The 16256-nt window shown below is 36.2% G+C and overlaps 1 protein-coding gene across 1 annotated transcript; it reads right to left on the bottom strand.

Moving 5' to 3' along the window:
- Nucleotides 1-3107: 3107 nt before the first annotated feature.
- On the bottom strand, nucleotides 3108-13367 carry LOC132129135 (immunoglobulin superfamily member 21-like). Its single transcript, XM_059540601.1, has 10 exons — nucleotides 13290-13367; nucleotides 9386-9498; nucleotides 8257-8378; nucleotides 8012-8130; nucleotides 6899-7014; nucleotides 6276-6756; nucleotides 5665-5765; nucleotides 5079-5271; nucleotides 3949-3987; nucleotides 3108-3864 (listed from the first exon to the last, which is right to left on the bottom strand). Exons 1-10 carry the CDS (start codon nucleotides 13345-13347, stop codon nucleotides 3785-3787), a joined length of 1422 nt encoding a protein of 473 aa, XP_059396584.1. The 5' UTR covers nucleotides 13348-13367; the 3' UTR covers nucleotides 3108-3784.
- Between the last annotated feature and the right edge of the window lie 2889 nt (nucleotides 13368-16256).

Below are 16256 nucleotides of genomic sequence, written 5' to 3'. Positions count from 1 at the left end.
ATAATAACAAAATAAAAAATAATACATTTACAAAAAAATTATAATAATTGAGCCAGGGGTAACATATAAATAAATTCAAGAGAGATAGATATGCCTCGAGTCCCTTCAGAAAAAAAAAATCTAAGTTTTATCTCATCGAGTGAATACATGACGCACTGATAAATGCACACATTACATTACCCTAATAATAAGTACGCAAACAATTTTCGTCGCGAGTTTGACTGGCACAAACCTTCATGTTTTTAATGCGTTGTGTATTTGGACAGTCACTTTTAAATGGCCTATCTCAAACTGCCGCAATACGTATCATTCACTTTTGTGCTGTGTTTTTGCGCTTTTTACGTTTCCGGTACTTTGTCCGCGCTTCTACTTCTACAGCAAATGGCAAGAGTTATGCACTGAATACTGCCAAATATTATGTCGCATTTATAAGCTAAAATTAAAAGCGTTCAATTAAAGCTCCCTTATCTGAATCGTTTTATACTTGCTACTGAGTTTTGAAGTCAGAAAAAAGTAGCGTCACACATAGGCTAATCAGTAGCCTACAGTCATGCTGTCACTTCAGAAAACTCGTGCACATCACTAATAATAGTCCTACAATGTAGCCTATTATATGTAGCTAGGGTTCTAGTATTCTTAAAGGGGTCATATGATGCTTTTTTTTAAAAGAGTATTTGGTGTAACAGAATGTGTTGACATGCTTTGATGTTCCAAAATCACAGTATATTTTAAATAGGCTACTACATTATTGTAGGTCCTCTATGCCCTGCCTCTCTCAGACACTTCGTTTTCTACAGTTCCTCCTTCCGACAAGTGCAGTCTGCTCTGATTGGCCAATGCATTGTAATTTGGCTGAACACCGCAAGCACTAGTCGGAAATGTAACACCCCTTTCCATAATTGCAAGCTTAATCTTTCAAAATAAATGTAAAGACAGTTAATAATGTCCTTAGTTTTACCATCAGTTCAAGCTCGAAAGAGGAACAGAGTGATGTGACAGACACAGTGATGAAGCTCGTATGTGTTTGCAGTACAGAAGAAATTGTACGGCTAAGACAGCTGACTTCACTGTGTGACCGTCTCTCTCTTTCTCTCTTTCTCTCTTTCTCTCTCTCTCTCTCTCTCTCTCTCTCTCTCTCATACACACACATAAGCGCACACACACACACACACACACACACACACGATGCGCAAAACTCCACATTTAAACAGTCAATAGTACATACTTAATAACAAAACATACTTACAGTAGCTGATTCAGAAGTGCCAGATTGTCATAGCAAAGTCAGAATGACCTCTCATAGGTTCACGAAACGGTCGTCTCTTTAATATGGGATGAAATTAGACTCAAAATGATTCATAGATGCATGCAAAAATATGTAACTACATCAATTTTATACATGTATCTTACGAACCACAAACAAATGCCTTTCAATTTGATTTGGGATTAAATGATTGTGCAGCGATTTGTACATATACAGACATGTTTGCAAATAAAAATGTTCTGTTCTGCATTAATACTGTATATCATAAGTTTCTCATGCAAAAAGGAATCCATGCATATGTGGATCGGGTGACACGCGTGCATTAATTGATGTCTAGTTTATTAATTAATTTGCAAATGAAACACTGAACCAAATGCTTTTCAACCGGTGTCTGCAGAGTTAAGAATTACATTAATGTGTGGCATTTTGTTCAAATAGAGATATTATTTGTGAATGCAAATGTTATTGTATTTAAAAATATCATAATTTGTGCATGTAGGGATTAAAATGTGCATTTGTGGATCAGGCGATGCGTGTGCATTCATTCACGTCTCTTCTGAGTCGATTCTATTTAATTCATTCGAATTTTGAGACTTTCGTTACGCCCTTTGAGCCTTGCCCAATCTACACACACACAGCTCGAGATCCACGCGCAGCTGAGCCAAAGAAAAACAGCAACCACTAGATTGCACTACAGCCCCACTCACGTGCCGATTCCATTGTGTACTGTTTTATGAACGTTACATTGTGTTTTCTTTGTTTTCCTTTTTGGTTTGGCTATTCTCCTCTGCCCGTAGAAATACAATAAAGATGTTTTATTGAACTTGTTCTAACTTAACTTGTCTTAAGACACAGAAAAGCTTATATTAATTTGACCAAACAAGAACAATGTGACAACAGCCTACCATGTTTTTCTTTTCTGTAATTCAACAGCACATTGTCAGTTATTTCTTCCTTGTAGGCTAATATTATTATTATTATTATTATTATTATTATTAAAAGGGCTCTTATAGGCGCTCATTTAAGCCATCAATGATTGCACATTTATAGTAAATTAAATTATTAAATTAACTTAAACTAAACTATACTAAACGAGTGTTTTATAGGCTATAGCCTATTCCGCGTTCAAGCGGATAGCATAAATAGCTAAAACATTTTATATAGGCTACTTATTACTAAACTATTTTCTGAGTCAGTGTCGGCTGCAAAGATTAAGTTGACTGATGAACGACTTTATTCTCGATATGTAATTATTTTTATTCTCAATATTTTATTTTTAAAATTTTCTGGATATTCACTGAGTTTAATCTCGCATTATAGGCTAATAACTTTATTCTGGAAAAGTTTTTTTTATTGTTTGGCCCTATAATCTTCTTCCTTACTCTCTTATTTGGCTCTAATCCAAATGTTTACATTTCACAATTTTGGCTACTTGAATTTGAATAAAAAAAAAATCATGGTCTTCTTCACATGAAAAAATTGACCTCTTGCATGAGCAATTTATGATATATTAATGCAGAACAGAACATTTTTATTTGCAAACATGTCTGTATATGTATGTAGAAATATTATTTTATATTATTTGATCTATATCCATTATATGCATGCTATCTAACATAATCATCATTTCAAATAAAGCAAACCGTGATTGATTAACTATAAATGTGTGGTTTATGTGTTCATTCATGATGTCTTGATATTATTAAAATACAGCATAAAAAATGTAATAAATTTTGCATCACTCATTTCCATTGACAACCGACTTGTTTCCCGCCATATTTCGCGTCCCACCATCATTTACATTTTATACAAACCTTTGTACAAAAGAACAAAAGAATTGAAATTAATTCCAAAACTTGCCTTTAATTTTTCTTGTAGCAACACACCTTGTTCACTACAGAGATAAGAACATTGCATTGCGCTATGATGCATTACATAACTGTTTGAGGAACTTCTTAGTACACACCAGCCAAAAGGGTCTATGGACATTTTTTACATAAAAAAAGGTATTCTGTCTGAAGCCATACTGTCATCTAGAGGTCATATGCAGTAGGTGAATCTGATCCTCAACTCTCAATAGCCTCTGCCATGAAATCAAGGGATTTTGATCTCAACAGCTCAGATATAAGGAACAACATTAATAAAATGGCATTACAATAAGCTGTTTGGAATGATGAAAGCTGTAATGTATGTCCAGGATTATCTGTATGTGGGCCGTCCCATTGCACTTCACTCTAATCCTTTTTTGCAACCCAGCTGTGCAATGTAGAAAATCAATTAAAAGCATTAATATGTCATTGTATTGTAACAAAACAGGTGTGGAACAAACTGAGCTGAACCGTAGTCACATGGTTGGGCTTGTCAGGGTGGGTTGAGTTTATTGTTTTCATTCTGAGCACATATTTCTCTGATGCAATCTCAGTCCTGGATTATAGCGTAGCTGCTGGACAGCAAGAGATATGGCAGAGGAGTTGACAGAGTATCAGACAGGGTGCTAATGGAACGTGCACCCCATTGTGCTCATGTTAACTCCACAGTCAATGTTAACAACAGCAGCATCATCAACGAGGGTCCAAGCAAGTCTCCAGCAGAATCCCCAACTGAAAATGAATTAACCATCATAGTGAGAGTTTATCTAGAATACCCTTTGGATATTTCATGCGTAGGATGTTATTGTGCCTTACAGTTCAGATGTCTAGTCTCCTTCTTGATCCTGGGATTTTCTGTTAAAAAACAAAAAAGCTTTAGTTAAACTGTACAGGTTATCAATAAAAACACATAAAACATAGAAATAAAATAGCATAGAAATATGTAACCTTAAAGGTCCACTCAATATTTTCAAGTATAGGTCTCTGCAGGAAAGTAATGGTAGTTGCCAGATCAGGGCGTTTTTACACCATGATAGCTGATTGGCTGACATCATAGTGATGTTAGGTTTAGGGGTGGGGTTGGGTAAGGGGAATCATTTTGATTGCATGATTTAGAAACACCCAGCAGTTTGAAAACACCCACAAGGTGATAAACACCCACATTTGCTCTGCAGAGACCTGTCTCAATATTTTGGTTATGTTGAACTCACTGATATTCTGGTCATCATTGACCTATACAGACATCTAGTGGTGTGGATGCACCATTACGCAAAATTTAGTTTCTAATGTTTCTAATTTTCTAATTTCTCAGTTTCTAATGCCATTTTAGACATGCCCTATTTGCATTCAGCCATGATTAATAGTGCTGCAGGGATTTTTGTAGGCCAAAACAAAACATTTTTTTTGCACTTCATGGTTACGTTGTCCTGAAATCAGTCTACAGCCGCCAGAGGGCGCTCTATGCTGCTCAGTGCTCCTGTAGCCTACACTGAAAACATAGAGCGCCCTCTCGCGGCTGTAAACGGTAATGTTTTCTCTTGGTCCTTGGTTCTAAATAAATGCGACTTATAGTCCAGTGCGACTTATATATGTTTTTTCCCTCATCATGACGTATTTTTGGACTGATGTGACTTATAGTCCGAAAAATACGGTATTGACATCTTTTGAAAACAAACAGCTAACAGCGATTATATCGCACTAAACAGTATGGGGCATTTAATTACTGAGTACAAACAAAATACTGTAAGAAATAAGAATGTTTGGGAATGGTCTGAACATTTAAATGCATGCGAGTGCTAGATAATGACAAAACACTGAGTGTCAGATGTGGATCCAGCATTGTGAAGAGGACACATCTTAGGTAAAAACCGATTAGTACTGTATGAGGCATCTGAGTGTTGGCTACAGACCACATGAATTGTGTGTGATGCATCTGGTATACTGACCAAATACTATGAGGCGGGTGTGAGTGTTGGTAGATCCCAAAGGGTTTTGGACCGTGCAGCGATACATGGATCCGTTGAGCTCAGCTGGGACTCGCTCCAGAGCCAGTACTTTCCCAAATCTCTCTTCACTTCCATCCAGCAGAGGTCCTCCCACACGTGTCCATGTGAACAGAGGCTCTGGAAACACTTTATTCTGTAGCACATTAAATATTCATTAAAAACTTCAGCTATTTAAAACATTGAACATGGTTATACCCAGCATAAGATGTAGAGTATATAGATTAAATTTTTCTGCATTCAAGTGTGTTAAATTACAAACAAAGATTAAATATTTATGAGGAGTTGCTTGGGAGGCTCTTTTTAATCATACATTTGCTAAACACCACTGGCAGTATTCATGTGCTCACATATATTATACTTGAAGAGAATATTAAACAGTTTTCAAAAGAAGCTCTCAAAGGCGTTTAAGGTCTACTATAAATCATCAAAAGCAACTTAATTATTTAGTTCAACATTTCCAAAAGACATTAGTAGGCTTTCTAATATAAAACAGACTGTCATTGCTGTTCTTCTTCTATGATTGTACCACTTTGGGCCCCATGTGGAATCCCTCCACTTTGATGTGAACCGTGTCTCCCACTTTCGCTCTGCTTGGGGCAACAGAGAGTTTTGGGCCTTTTGGAGCAGCTTGAAAAACAGTGAGAAATAAAACTGTTGTCAATATGTCAGAGGATATAGAAAGTCAAGGTGTTCAATTACATATACTGTATGTATGTGTGTATACATATATTACACCCTGTGATGTGCCTAAAATCCTTTACGTTATTTGGTGTTCCCAGGCAGAAATGAACAGAATTTCAAAAATTGCTTGTAAATGTTTTATTATTCTATATTATCATCAAATCTTGGATTCAGTATTTTTGTCAACTCAGCTTGTTTAACCAGTCAGTAACTTGCATTGAATATGTATATATAAATTGCATTTAAACGTGTTGCTAGATTTGAAGATTAAGTGAATGTTAGATGACAGTAAAAGCAATCTAAATGTAAAAACAGGAAAAAGGAGCAAACATTATTCAAATATTAAATAGAAAAACTCCATAATAACTTATATATTGTGTAACCCCTTATAAACATACTCAAACAGACCCCTCAGTAACTGTATTTATTTGGTAACGTAAATAAACTGACACTCACAGAGTGTAACCTCTGCCTTCATGGGCATGGAAAGAGCCGGGTGCTTGACTTCACAGGTGAACAGAGCCTCATTGTCCAGTTGTGGGTTCAGGTGCCAGGTCAGCATAGCTTGGACCTCCATAGTACCGTCATGCAGCTCAGACTGTGTATGGTTAAAATAGTACAGTGGGCTTGAGCTCAGCACCCAGCGGGGGAACTCTCGGCTGATCACAGTCTCTGGGATGACCTCTGTGGTGGGACTGGGGTCCTCCTGACCAGGGGCTCCAGATATGTAGCTGCGCTGTGGCCGGTCCTTATCAAGGTGCACCGGCTCGCTGTAAGGGCCCAGGAAAGAAAGAGACTTCTGCACTTTTGTATCATCCAGTTCTCGACTGATAAGCGGCTGGTTATCCATGGCAGAGAGCAAGCCTCTGCTTTCAACTTTCTCAGTGGACATGAAAGGATGCACTTCAATAAGTTCTCCATCCCTCTTGAAGTACACCTGAGTTTGGTGAAGAAATAATTACAAAAGATTACAACTAAACAGCAATGAAACACATTTCCATTTAAATAATCTCTGGTATTTACGTGTCTGTCTTTATTTAGGTTTTAATATAGAGCTTTTATTTTATTCTTCTGCTAACCACGGGGGCAGGTTTTCCTCCAGTTACAATGCAAACAAGTGTGAAGTTTTGAGCCTCGTAGCGACTGAATCGAGCTGGCTGATTTGCCGCCTCAACAGATATTGATTTTGGTGGAGCTGAGAAAAAACAAAGACATTGAAAACTCATTAGAAATCAAAAGCCTCCCTACAGTAATTCAAAGAGATAAGGAGAGATGACAGTGCAGCATTCAAAGTAATTATTAATATCTTTCTCTCAAGGGCACGTTTGTGCTTCAGACCGCAAGCCAGGAGATCCTTATTTAATGAGCTTCAGTTTATAAGCAAAGTGCGTTAGTAGGCAAGATTTATATCACAATAGCAACATCTCTTGTTTTAAGTAATCCATGTGAAATCTTTCTGATGATTTCTTAGCTACCATTAAATTAACTCCAGCTTGTATCTCACTTACTCGTCATGGCATGTTACATACGATTGAAACATTAATTTGCAAGTGCATGCAGAGGGAAATTGCATGAATACCCTGTTGCATATTCCCAGATTTTATGGGCATGTAGGTACTTGCACAAGCAATTAAGAAAGAGAGACTGAGAATTTGAAATCTTGTCTTGGTTTGACACCAAAAAGATATCCACACTGTTATTGTATTATAAAGCTAAAAACTGCTGAATCAAAATAAGCATCCTAAAGTAGTTAATCGTGAATTTTCCATTATCGTTATTACATTTACAGAATCCCTTCAAATTAGGGAAAAGTGCTCACTAGGTTTTTGTTTCAATGATTGAGGTTAAAAATATAAATCATAATAATGAGGTTAATAAAATATAATTTGAGGAACTCAAATGAAGATAATTTTAATAAATGTCAGTTTGGTCCAAAGTTATTGTTCTTCAAAATTATTTACTTTTATGCAATAGAAAGAAGTTCATACCAGTTTAAAAGAACATGAGGATGAGTAAATGATGACAGAATTTACATTTTTTTGGATGAGCTATTTTTTTTAAGTCAAAGGCTAAGAGTTATTATGGATTTTATAAGAGATATTATGGATTTTATGTTAATACAACCAGAAACTAAAGCACATCACAATGTTTTTGACTACATATGTGTATGATGCTTTATAAATAGAACCTACACATGACATTAAGAGTGATACTCCCAGATCCCAAGACCACCTTCTCTCTAGATGCCCTGTCATAGATCCCCACATGGCATTCATATGGTCCATCATCTTCCATCTGAACCTCAGGGAGCCTAAGAACAGTGAGGAACAATCTGTCTAAACACATAACAGCAGTCATAAAAATAGCACTGTGCATGCTGAGAGGAAAGCCAAGTATTATCCACTATAAACTGTGCTCTGCTGGATATAACTATAACCTGACAGTTGACTGGTAAACAAGGTCCTCTCGTCTGAGGAAGTCCTCCATGTGAGAGAAATTGGTGTTGTACATGGCGTCGTAGGTAAAAATTTTCTGTTTTGACGTTCCACCTTCCATCACCTTTGAAAACAATGACAATAAACTATTATGTACTGGGTAAAAGTAAGTTAAGAGAAATCATTTGGCATGTACAAATGTTTCCTACTTACAGTAAATGTTTGGTCATTTGCAATAATTCACTTTAAATCTCTAGCTGTTGTCTGGACAAAATCCTGCTTTTAAATGTATGAATTTCTTCGAATAAGATAACAAACTCCAGCATTAAAGCAGCTGACATCTGTGGTGCAAGTTCTTGTACAGTAAGTTCAGAAACAACTTATTTTTAACCAACTTTTAGTGTATATATGAAGACAGATGATCTCATTAACTATGGACATGATCCATTAACATCTGACAACCACATTTACATTTATGCACACGGCAGACTTTTGGATTCTAAGCGACTTCCATTGCTTTTACAATTCAGTTTTTATCAGTTCATGCATTCCCTAGCAATCAAATAAATTACCTTGTTGTCCAATACTTCAGTCTTACTTTTAAAAATGTAATAAATATTTTTTTTAAATATTTTGTTATCCAATAGAAATAAATGTATATACTTTTTTAATTGTGGCTTGAGTGTCCAAATAGTTTTGGGACCTCTATTACTGTAGTATGTGACCTTATACAGTAAAGCTGATCATTTTTGATTCGCTTAGTAATTAAATAAACATATCATATATTGCAAATGATGTGGCAGAGTATTTTTTTAAATGTCCTAGAAATATATTGGCATACTGCTGTGTTTTAATTGAATGTTTTATCTGTTGGATCAACAATCCTGCCACACTAATGGCTCATTCTGACGACAAAATGAAAACTTGTCTTAAAATCACTGAGGCGTTAACTCTTAATCCTGAATATATTTTCATATTTTTGACAGCTTTTGTTCTCACAACGTCAGCTTGCCAACAGAACAATAAGAGAGATTGAAAAGAACTAGCAGACTGAAAAACAAGTGATTTTTTTCCCCAGGATGGTGAAAGTAAAAGCGTTTCATGCAAAGATGAAGCTTGGACCCCACTTACCCGAAACCACACAATCTCTCGTAAGTTGCCATCCGTCCTGAAATTGCACTTCAAAGTCACTGTGTCCCCCATAACCACGGGAGGGAGAGGCTCAATGGTGACTGTTAAATAACCTGGAAAAAGATAGCAGTGTCACTTTCTAAATGCATCAGTTTGCACAAGCCTCCAATAAATTCCCATTCAAATTACCAGCAATGAGTCAAAGCAAAATTACAGTGCACTCCTCATTTCTAAAATCATTAAGTCATAAGTTAACAAAACTGAGAGCTTTTGAAGGCCGCAATGTAAACCTCCCCCAAGAAAGGTCATACTGCAGTGACAGTGAAATTATAGCATTTAATGAGCCCTCGATCCAAGAATATTTCAGATCAAAAAGCATGATGGCAAAAAACAATATAAATGGATGTTGTGGGAAGTCTGCAAGAAGCTGTCTCAGTGCTACGTTTCATTAATTTTAATCTCCACACAGCAAGAAATAACAGACTTTTATCAGCAAATACCTGACAGGTATATCTGATTACCCATTACAATGTCTATATTACACGTGACATGTTGACATGTTATAATCAAACAATTGTTTGCTCTCACCACCTATGACAAAACAAAAAAGCTAAATAAAGTACATAAAAAATTAATTTAAACCAAAACCAAAGAAAAATACTCTTAATGATAATTATATGATAAATAAATAAATGATAAATAATATACTTTAATCAACACATAACTGACATGTATCCTTGATTATCCATTATTCAACAAACTCTGCATGGAAAAAAACATTGATCTAAAAATATCTGTTTTGCAGACAATGTTCCTAATATCATATTAATAAAATATTTTGCATCGATTTACTCTCACTTCTATAATAAAAATAAAAAAAGAAAGAAAGAAAACTTTAAGAACTCTCATCAATACATACCTGTCAGGTGTGCCTATATTGTAATGTATTGTCTGTTTTGCAGGGAATGTTCCTGTTTTACCTCTTGATAAAAAGAAACAAAACAAAAAAAATTTATGTAAAGAAACAAAAGGAAAATAAAAACAAAGCAAAAAAGAGAAACAAAGTCAAATGAAATGTAGCAAAATAAAACTAAACTAAACTAAACAAACAAAACAAAAAATACAAAGCAAAACATGCTATAATGCTACACAATAAAACAAAATGTAAAGTAAGTAAGAAACAAAGTGAAAACATCAAAGCCAAGCAAAATTACAAAATGTAAAGAAACAAAAAAAAAAAACAATTAAAAGAAGTAAAGAGATAAAACCTAAACAAAAAAACTAAACAACAAGAAACAAACCAGTGCAAAATCTACAATAAATACTACACAATTAAACAAAATGTAAAGAAACAAAAAGTAAAAGAAAAAGAAGCAAAGTGAAACAATTCACACAACTAGATGCAACAAAACAGGAAAAAAAACAAAGCTAAATAGAATACATTATAAACGCTACACTATAAATCAAACACCCATCTGTTAAGAATGCATTTGAAAAAATGTTGCACACCCACATTGTTCAGCGCATTACAGTATTACATAATGAATGTCAGATAGATGGATTCTTTGTGTAGTTTGATGCTTCAAGATCTAAAGCTATTTCATCACTTCCAGGTCTTCCAGCAATCAGTGCTGCCAGAGCTGTCTCCCTGTCCTAATAAAGTAAAAGGGGTTAGTTTACAATTATTACTCGTATTTTTACCAACATCTGATGTTGAAAACATGCAATGCCTTTGTATGCTGAACAACCATGCAAAACAGCCATGTCTTGCTGCAGTTCTATTGAAACAGTCACCATGTACCGAACACAGGCATCAGAGTGGGAGGCAATCGGCCTATAATCTGTCACAAATTCACTGACCTACAAAATCCCACTACTCCACCGTATTGGGTTTTTAAACTGTGACGTCAGTGAATGGATTATTTTTTTCCAGTGTATGTGTGTGTTTTTTCTTATTTCCCTAATCCATGGTATTTTCTCCATCAACCAAGTGATCCTGTAGGCTGCCCCACACACAGCACAGGACACTGGGAATGTCCTGTGACCCTCAGGCATGCACTACTTTATGCCATCCTTTACTGAGCAGATGCTACAGAGTGTCCTTTAGGAGGCTTAGTAAGGGGGGAGACCATGTCAATTTTGAGGGCTATTACAGTCCCACACTACATAAGAACCTTTTATAGACTGCGATAATCTTGTAAATCACAGAAAATCAATCTCTGGTCAAATGTCACAGTTGGTTAGGAATGTTAATGGTGATGTGCAAGGATTATTTGATAATTTCAGTAATCTATTTGATTATGTAAACATGCATAAGAGCACATAAAAGGTTAGTCTATATTAAAGAAGTCTAGAGTGCTAACAAAAATGCCATTTGTGTTATATATGAATATGATAAATAAATTATACAGACTGAAACAGTGGGCTTCTGTTATTAATTGATAAAAAATAATGAATGACACCAGTTAAACACTGAATGCTTGGTCACCATATACAATTATGGAGATGTGTGTTTTTTCCTCACATCCATAATTGCACTAACATCCAAGCAATACTGGTAATGACTTATTCAGGCTGTAAAGTCATGATCTTTCCTAAACTGCCATGAGTATCAATATAATTTACAAATGTGTAACTTTCAATTCTGTCAATCTTTCACTCAAAAGATTATAAAAACAATAGCTAGGTCCAAGAACCATGCTATGCATCATAATAAAACTTGAATATGGTATCTACTGCAAGGCATTTGAGAGAACTAAAGCTAAAAACATAAGGCTTAAATCTAGGGCTGCACAATTCATCAAATTTCTAATCGCGATTACAGTTATGGATGCCACAATTACGTAATCGTTCAAAGCAGCAATTAATCGTTTAAAGTCCACTGATGTTATTCTGCGTGCTTAAGATGCTTTTTTTTCTTTCTACGTGTTATCAAGGGTTTTTCCATTGGTTTAATTTTGGTTTTAGTATAACATTCCATGCATATTTTTACCTCTTTATTTAAAGAAGAAACTAATCTGATGCATAGTTGGCATTTGAGGTGTAATACTATAGAAAAGCAATAAAAGTTATTCAGTTAGTGTTTTCAGCTTGTTTTCATATAATAATATGGCATGCAGTTGCTTCAAACAAAGGTGTAAACATTAATTTAACTGTAATTAATAATTACAATTACAATTTCAAAGGAATAATCGACAATTAAGATTTTTGTCATAATCGTGCAGCCCTATTTAAATCACATTCATATGATTACAAATAAAGAAACACTGCTACTGATGCACTTCTGAAAGCTCCTGTACCTCTGATATGATCTGACCGGTGACATTAAGAGCTCGACTCAAGTGAATGAGACATAACGTGATGCTATATAGGCAGCATTCTTGAGTTACAGTAAAGAGTTTGATGGCTGCGATCACTGATTCATGCAAACAAAAAGCACTGTCTCTCTTAGCACTATAGTTCTGCAATCAATGATCTTTAATTATTTCAGAGAGCAGATAACCCAGCGTAAATCTGGGTCAGGACAAAAGATTAGGCTTTATCCTCAAAATAACCACCCATCAAAATCATTAAACAAGTGCACCTGTGTTTAAAGGACAAGCCACCTCAATCTAGAAATCTTTCAATCAATGCAACATCCATAGTGTGGAACAGAATAGCCTGAGGCTGTAAATATAGTGCAGATAGCATCTTTAGGTGGTTTGGTATTGACAGCCTGCTAAATTTTTTTTAAAACTGTACAGTATAAAGTTACCACATAGCATACATGTACAATAAATGTACAATATACACATTTAGTCCAAAGTGCGGTTTTTAAAGTGCAGAAAAAATATCAATAGATGGCATGAATTTATCACATTTACTGCTGACTGCTCATATCACACATAATTCAAGTAAAACGTACCTATAACGAAGTCCAGTAGGTCAGCACACAGGAGCAAAGATAAAGTAATTATACTCATCTCTTTTGACTTACTATTTAAATATTATTCAATTCCGCAAGAGTGCAATAGCGAGTGTCAGTATTCCATCTTAATATTATGTTAATGTCATCCTCCGTACAAAGCTGAAATATTGAGTAACTCGACGCAATTCTCCCTGTGATTTCTCATGGTGTCCTTCTAGGGAGCAGCAGCAGCATCTCTCTGGGCTCCGTCGGGCGGAGATTTACCAAAGCAACAGATTTGAATGAATTCACGCTCTCGTGCGCGCGCCCCCTGCCCTGAGCGCGCGCAGTCATTAACTCTCATACTCAGACTCACTTGAGCACACAGACTCGTTTAATTACCTCGAGAAATCTGAAGAAATGACTGCTAGGGGAAAACGCTAAATTCTATGTTATTTACGTAGTAAGGTTAGTCTGAAATAGCTAGGTTAGAATGAAAATATTAGGTTTGCTTATGTACCAGGATTAGCCTATTAATGCACAGTAGGCCCACTGCTAGAAAGTTAGATCCATCCAAATACAGTAGATGGAATCATGGAAGTCTGGTTTTGGGCACTCAGCGTAACGTATCACAGCGTAAGTTTGCCTTAAAAAGTGGTGGGGACGGGACGAGGTGGAGGTGGTGAGCAGTGTTCGAATTGTGTCAAAGCTCTTGGGGGGTCCCCCCACCCGATGTTTTGTCACAATAGTTTCTACAAGAGGGAAAAAAATATAAAGAATTTGATATAATTAGGATGCTGATGATCATTAATCAATTTCGATCTCTTGATTCACTATCAGTTCACATGAATAGGCCTACTGTACTTACTTGGGTTAAATTCAGTATTTTCTTGCATAAATTAATATTCACTTTTGTGTGCTTATACGAGTATCGTTTTAATGTATCATTTGAAAATCTAGTGTTCGATCATGTCTAAATATTTATTCAAATGCAAAACTTAAAAAATAAATAAGCAGTTATGACCTGCAATACTCTTTTGAGCAACTAGACTAGATACATTTAGATTTATTAGAGTGGGTAAACAATGGCATTGCAAATGGGAATTAATATTTTTCTGGCCACAAAATGACTTTAATTTGAGCGATTGAGAGCGTTTTTTTCAGTTGAGATGCTTTGGTTGCTATGATACGGAATAACCGCTAAACTGTTACTTGTATCTGATTTGGTAGATAATTTGTTTCTGACTTAAATGCTCTGGATGCTCAGAAACCACCAATATTAATTTCTATTCCATTTTTCTCGTTGTTGCGCTTGTTGACACGTCGTTGTAACAAAATGACAGTTGTGACAGTTGATCTGTGTGGAATTTCCCCAGCCCCTCCTGCGCTCTGATCGGTTAGCTGACTAGAAATAGACAGTGATGAGTGCATCGCTTTATCCAAAGTTGAACATTCTTCAACTCTCGGCACGAGAAAAAAAACGCCCGAATGCTCAGCGCTCGGCACGCTCCTGGCGTTTTAAAAAACACGGGGCTCCCATTGAGAACAAGTGAAAAAATATGCTAGCTGCGGGGGAAAACTCTTTGGTGGACACGCAGCATTAAGGTTACTAGATTTAAAATTATTTGTTTAATTCAGAATGGGTGCAATGCTAGCTTTTTTTCTCAGAATAATGTTAGATGGCTAATTTACAACTAACAATCCAATAGTGAGCTAGCATCATAAGATAAAAAAAACAACTATTTGACAGACCAAGATTCTAATAAAAGTGATTCTAAGATGAAGATAAACACTTATTCAGTAGAGTAAATTAGGTGTACCAAACAATCATAAAACAAATAAATATTATCTTACCATCATCGTGAGGTAAAATAATGAGGAAGGATCACTCTGACAGCCAATCACACAGCGACGTCGCGCCCGCAGTCTATAAATTCCTTCAGAAAACAGCGTGTGGTGCACTTGAGCGTATTTTCAGACGCACATCTTATTTGAAGTAGCTTTTTATGGGAGCAGCAGCGCAACAGTTTGATAGAAAATAGATAAGGCTGTTCAAATATTGTTTCTATTTTAGTTTTAATAAAAAACCAGGGGACCCCCCCCCAAGGTATTTTTTTTTGGCCCTTATGGGGGGTCCCTTAAAGCTTATGGGGGGTCCCGGACCCCCCCAGCCCCCCCTCAATTCGAACACTGGTGGTGAGGTGGGTGGGGGTTACATCTACTGGCAGCCATATACATTGCACGCTAATTTCCTTTACAAGACGCACTGAAAAGACAGCTAGAAAGCAAGCTATAATATGTAGGCTATAAATGAACTTGTACGGAACATCATCAGACTTCAGCGTTGGTTCTCGCTTATTTTACAGTCAATGCGTTCGAGACTGAATATGTGCGGCAGAGAACACTACAGTAGATGTCGAACGGGTCCTGTAGTGTGTTTCTAGCCGTCTTCTGAATGAATAGCACCTCACTGATAATAATAATAATTTTTTTTTTTTTTTTTTTTTTGCATTCAGACTGATTTCTAAAGTGCAATCCTCCCCGCAGGCTTGTTTTTAGTGATAAAAATAGAGTAGGCTAAGCGTCTTCAGTTGAAACTGTAATAATAACATTTGACCTAACCGAATTGGACATGTCCTCTTTTTGGTCCTACAATCATGCGTCTGGCCGGGATTTCTTTATTGCCCAAAATGTCCTGGATCGGCTGTTTTCTTAATCCCGCTCCCGCTGAATCTCTGGCCGCCTGCTCCTTTAACATGTGTTTCGCTCCGCGATATTCGTGTCCACTCCTTTAAACATCCTAATATTGTATGTAATTTTGGCTCACCAGGGAGCCGCTCAGGATGCATTGTAGATATTTAAATATTTTTGAATGAACTTTTGCGCTGTTTACTTTCACTTTCGATTTCGCATTCCCAGACACTCTGTGTAAAGGGAGCACATCTTAAACTAAAATATGGTCACCCTACTGTGGACAGATTCGAC

This window comes from Carassius carassius, chromosome 46 (genome assembly GCF_963082965.1).
Source record: "Carassius carassius chromosome 46, fCarCar2.1, whole genome shotgun sequence".
Taxonomy (NCBI): Eukaryota; Metazoa; Chordata; class Actinopteri; order Cypriniformes; family Cyprinidae; genus Carassius; species Carassius carassius.
The sequence above is the reverse complement of the archived record's forward strand: the minus strand, read 5'-3'. Positions and strand labels throughout refer to the sequence as shown.

What these genes read in the sequence shown, in the direction of transcription:
- LOC132129135 (XM_059540601.1), bottom strand. Translation starts at nt 13,347, where the DNA reads ATGAGTATAATTACTTTATCTTTGCTCCTGTGTGCTGACCTACTGGAC. An exon ending in CCTACTGGACTTCGTTATAG is followed by an intron (nt 9,499 to 13,289) that starts GTACGTTTTACT and finishes ATCTTTTTCCAG; the next exon opens with GTTATTTAACAGTCACCATT. An exon ending in TCCACATGGGGCCCAAAGTG is followed by an intron (nt 5,272 to 5,664) that starts GTACAATCATAG and finishes AATGTGCTACAG; the next exon opens with AATAAAGTGTTTCCAGAGCC.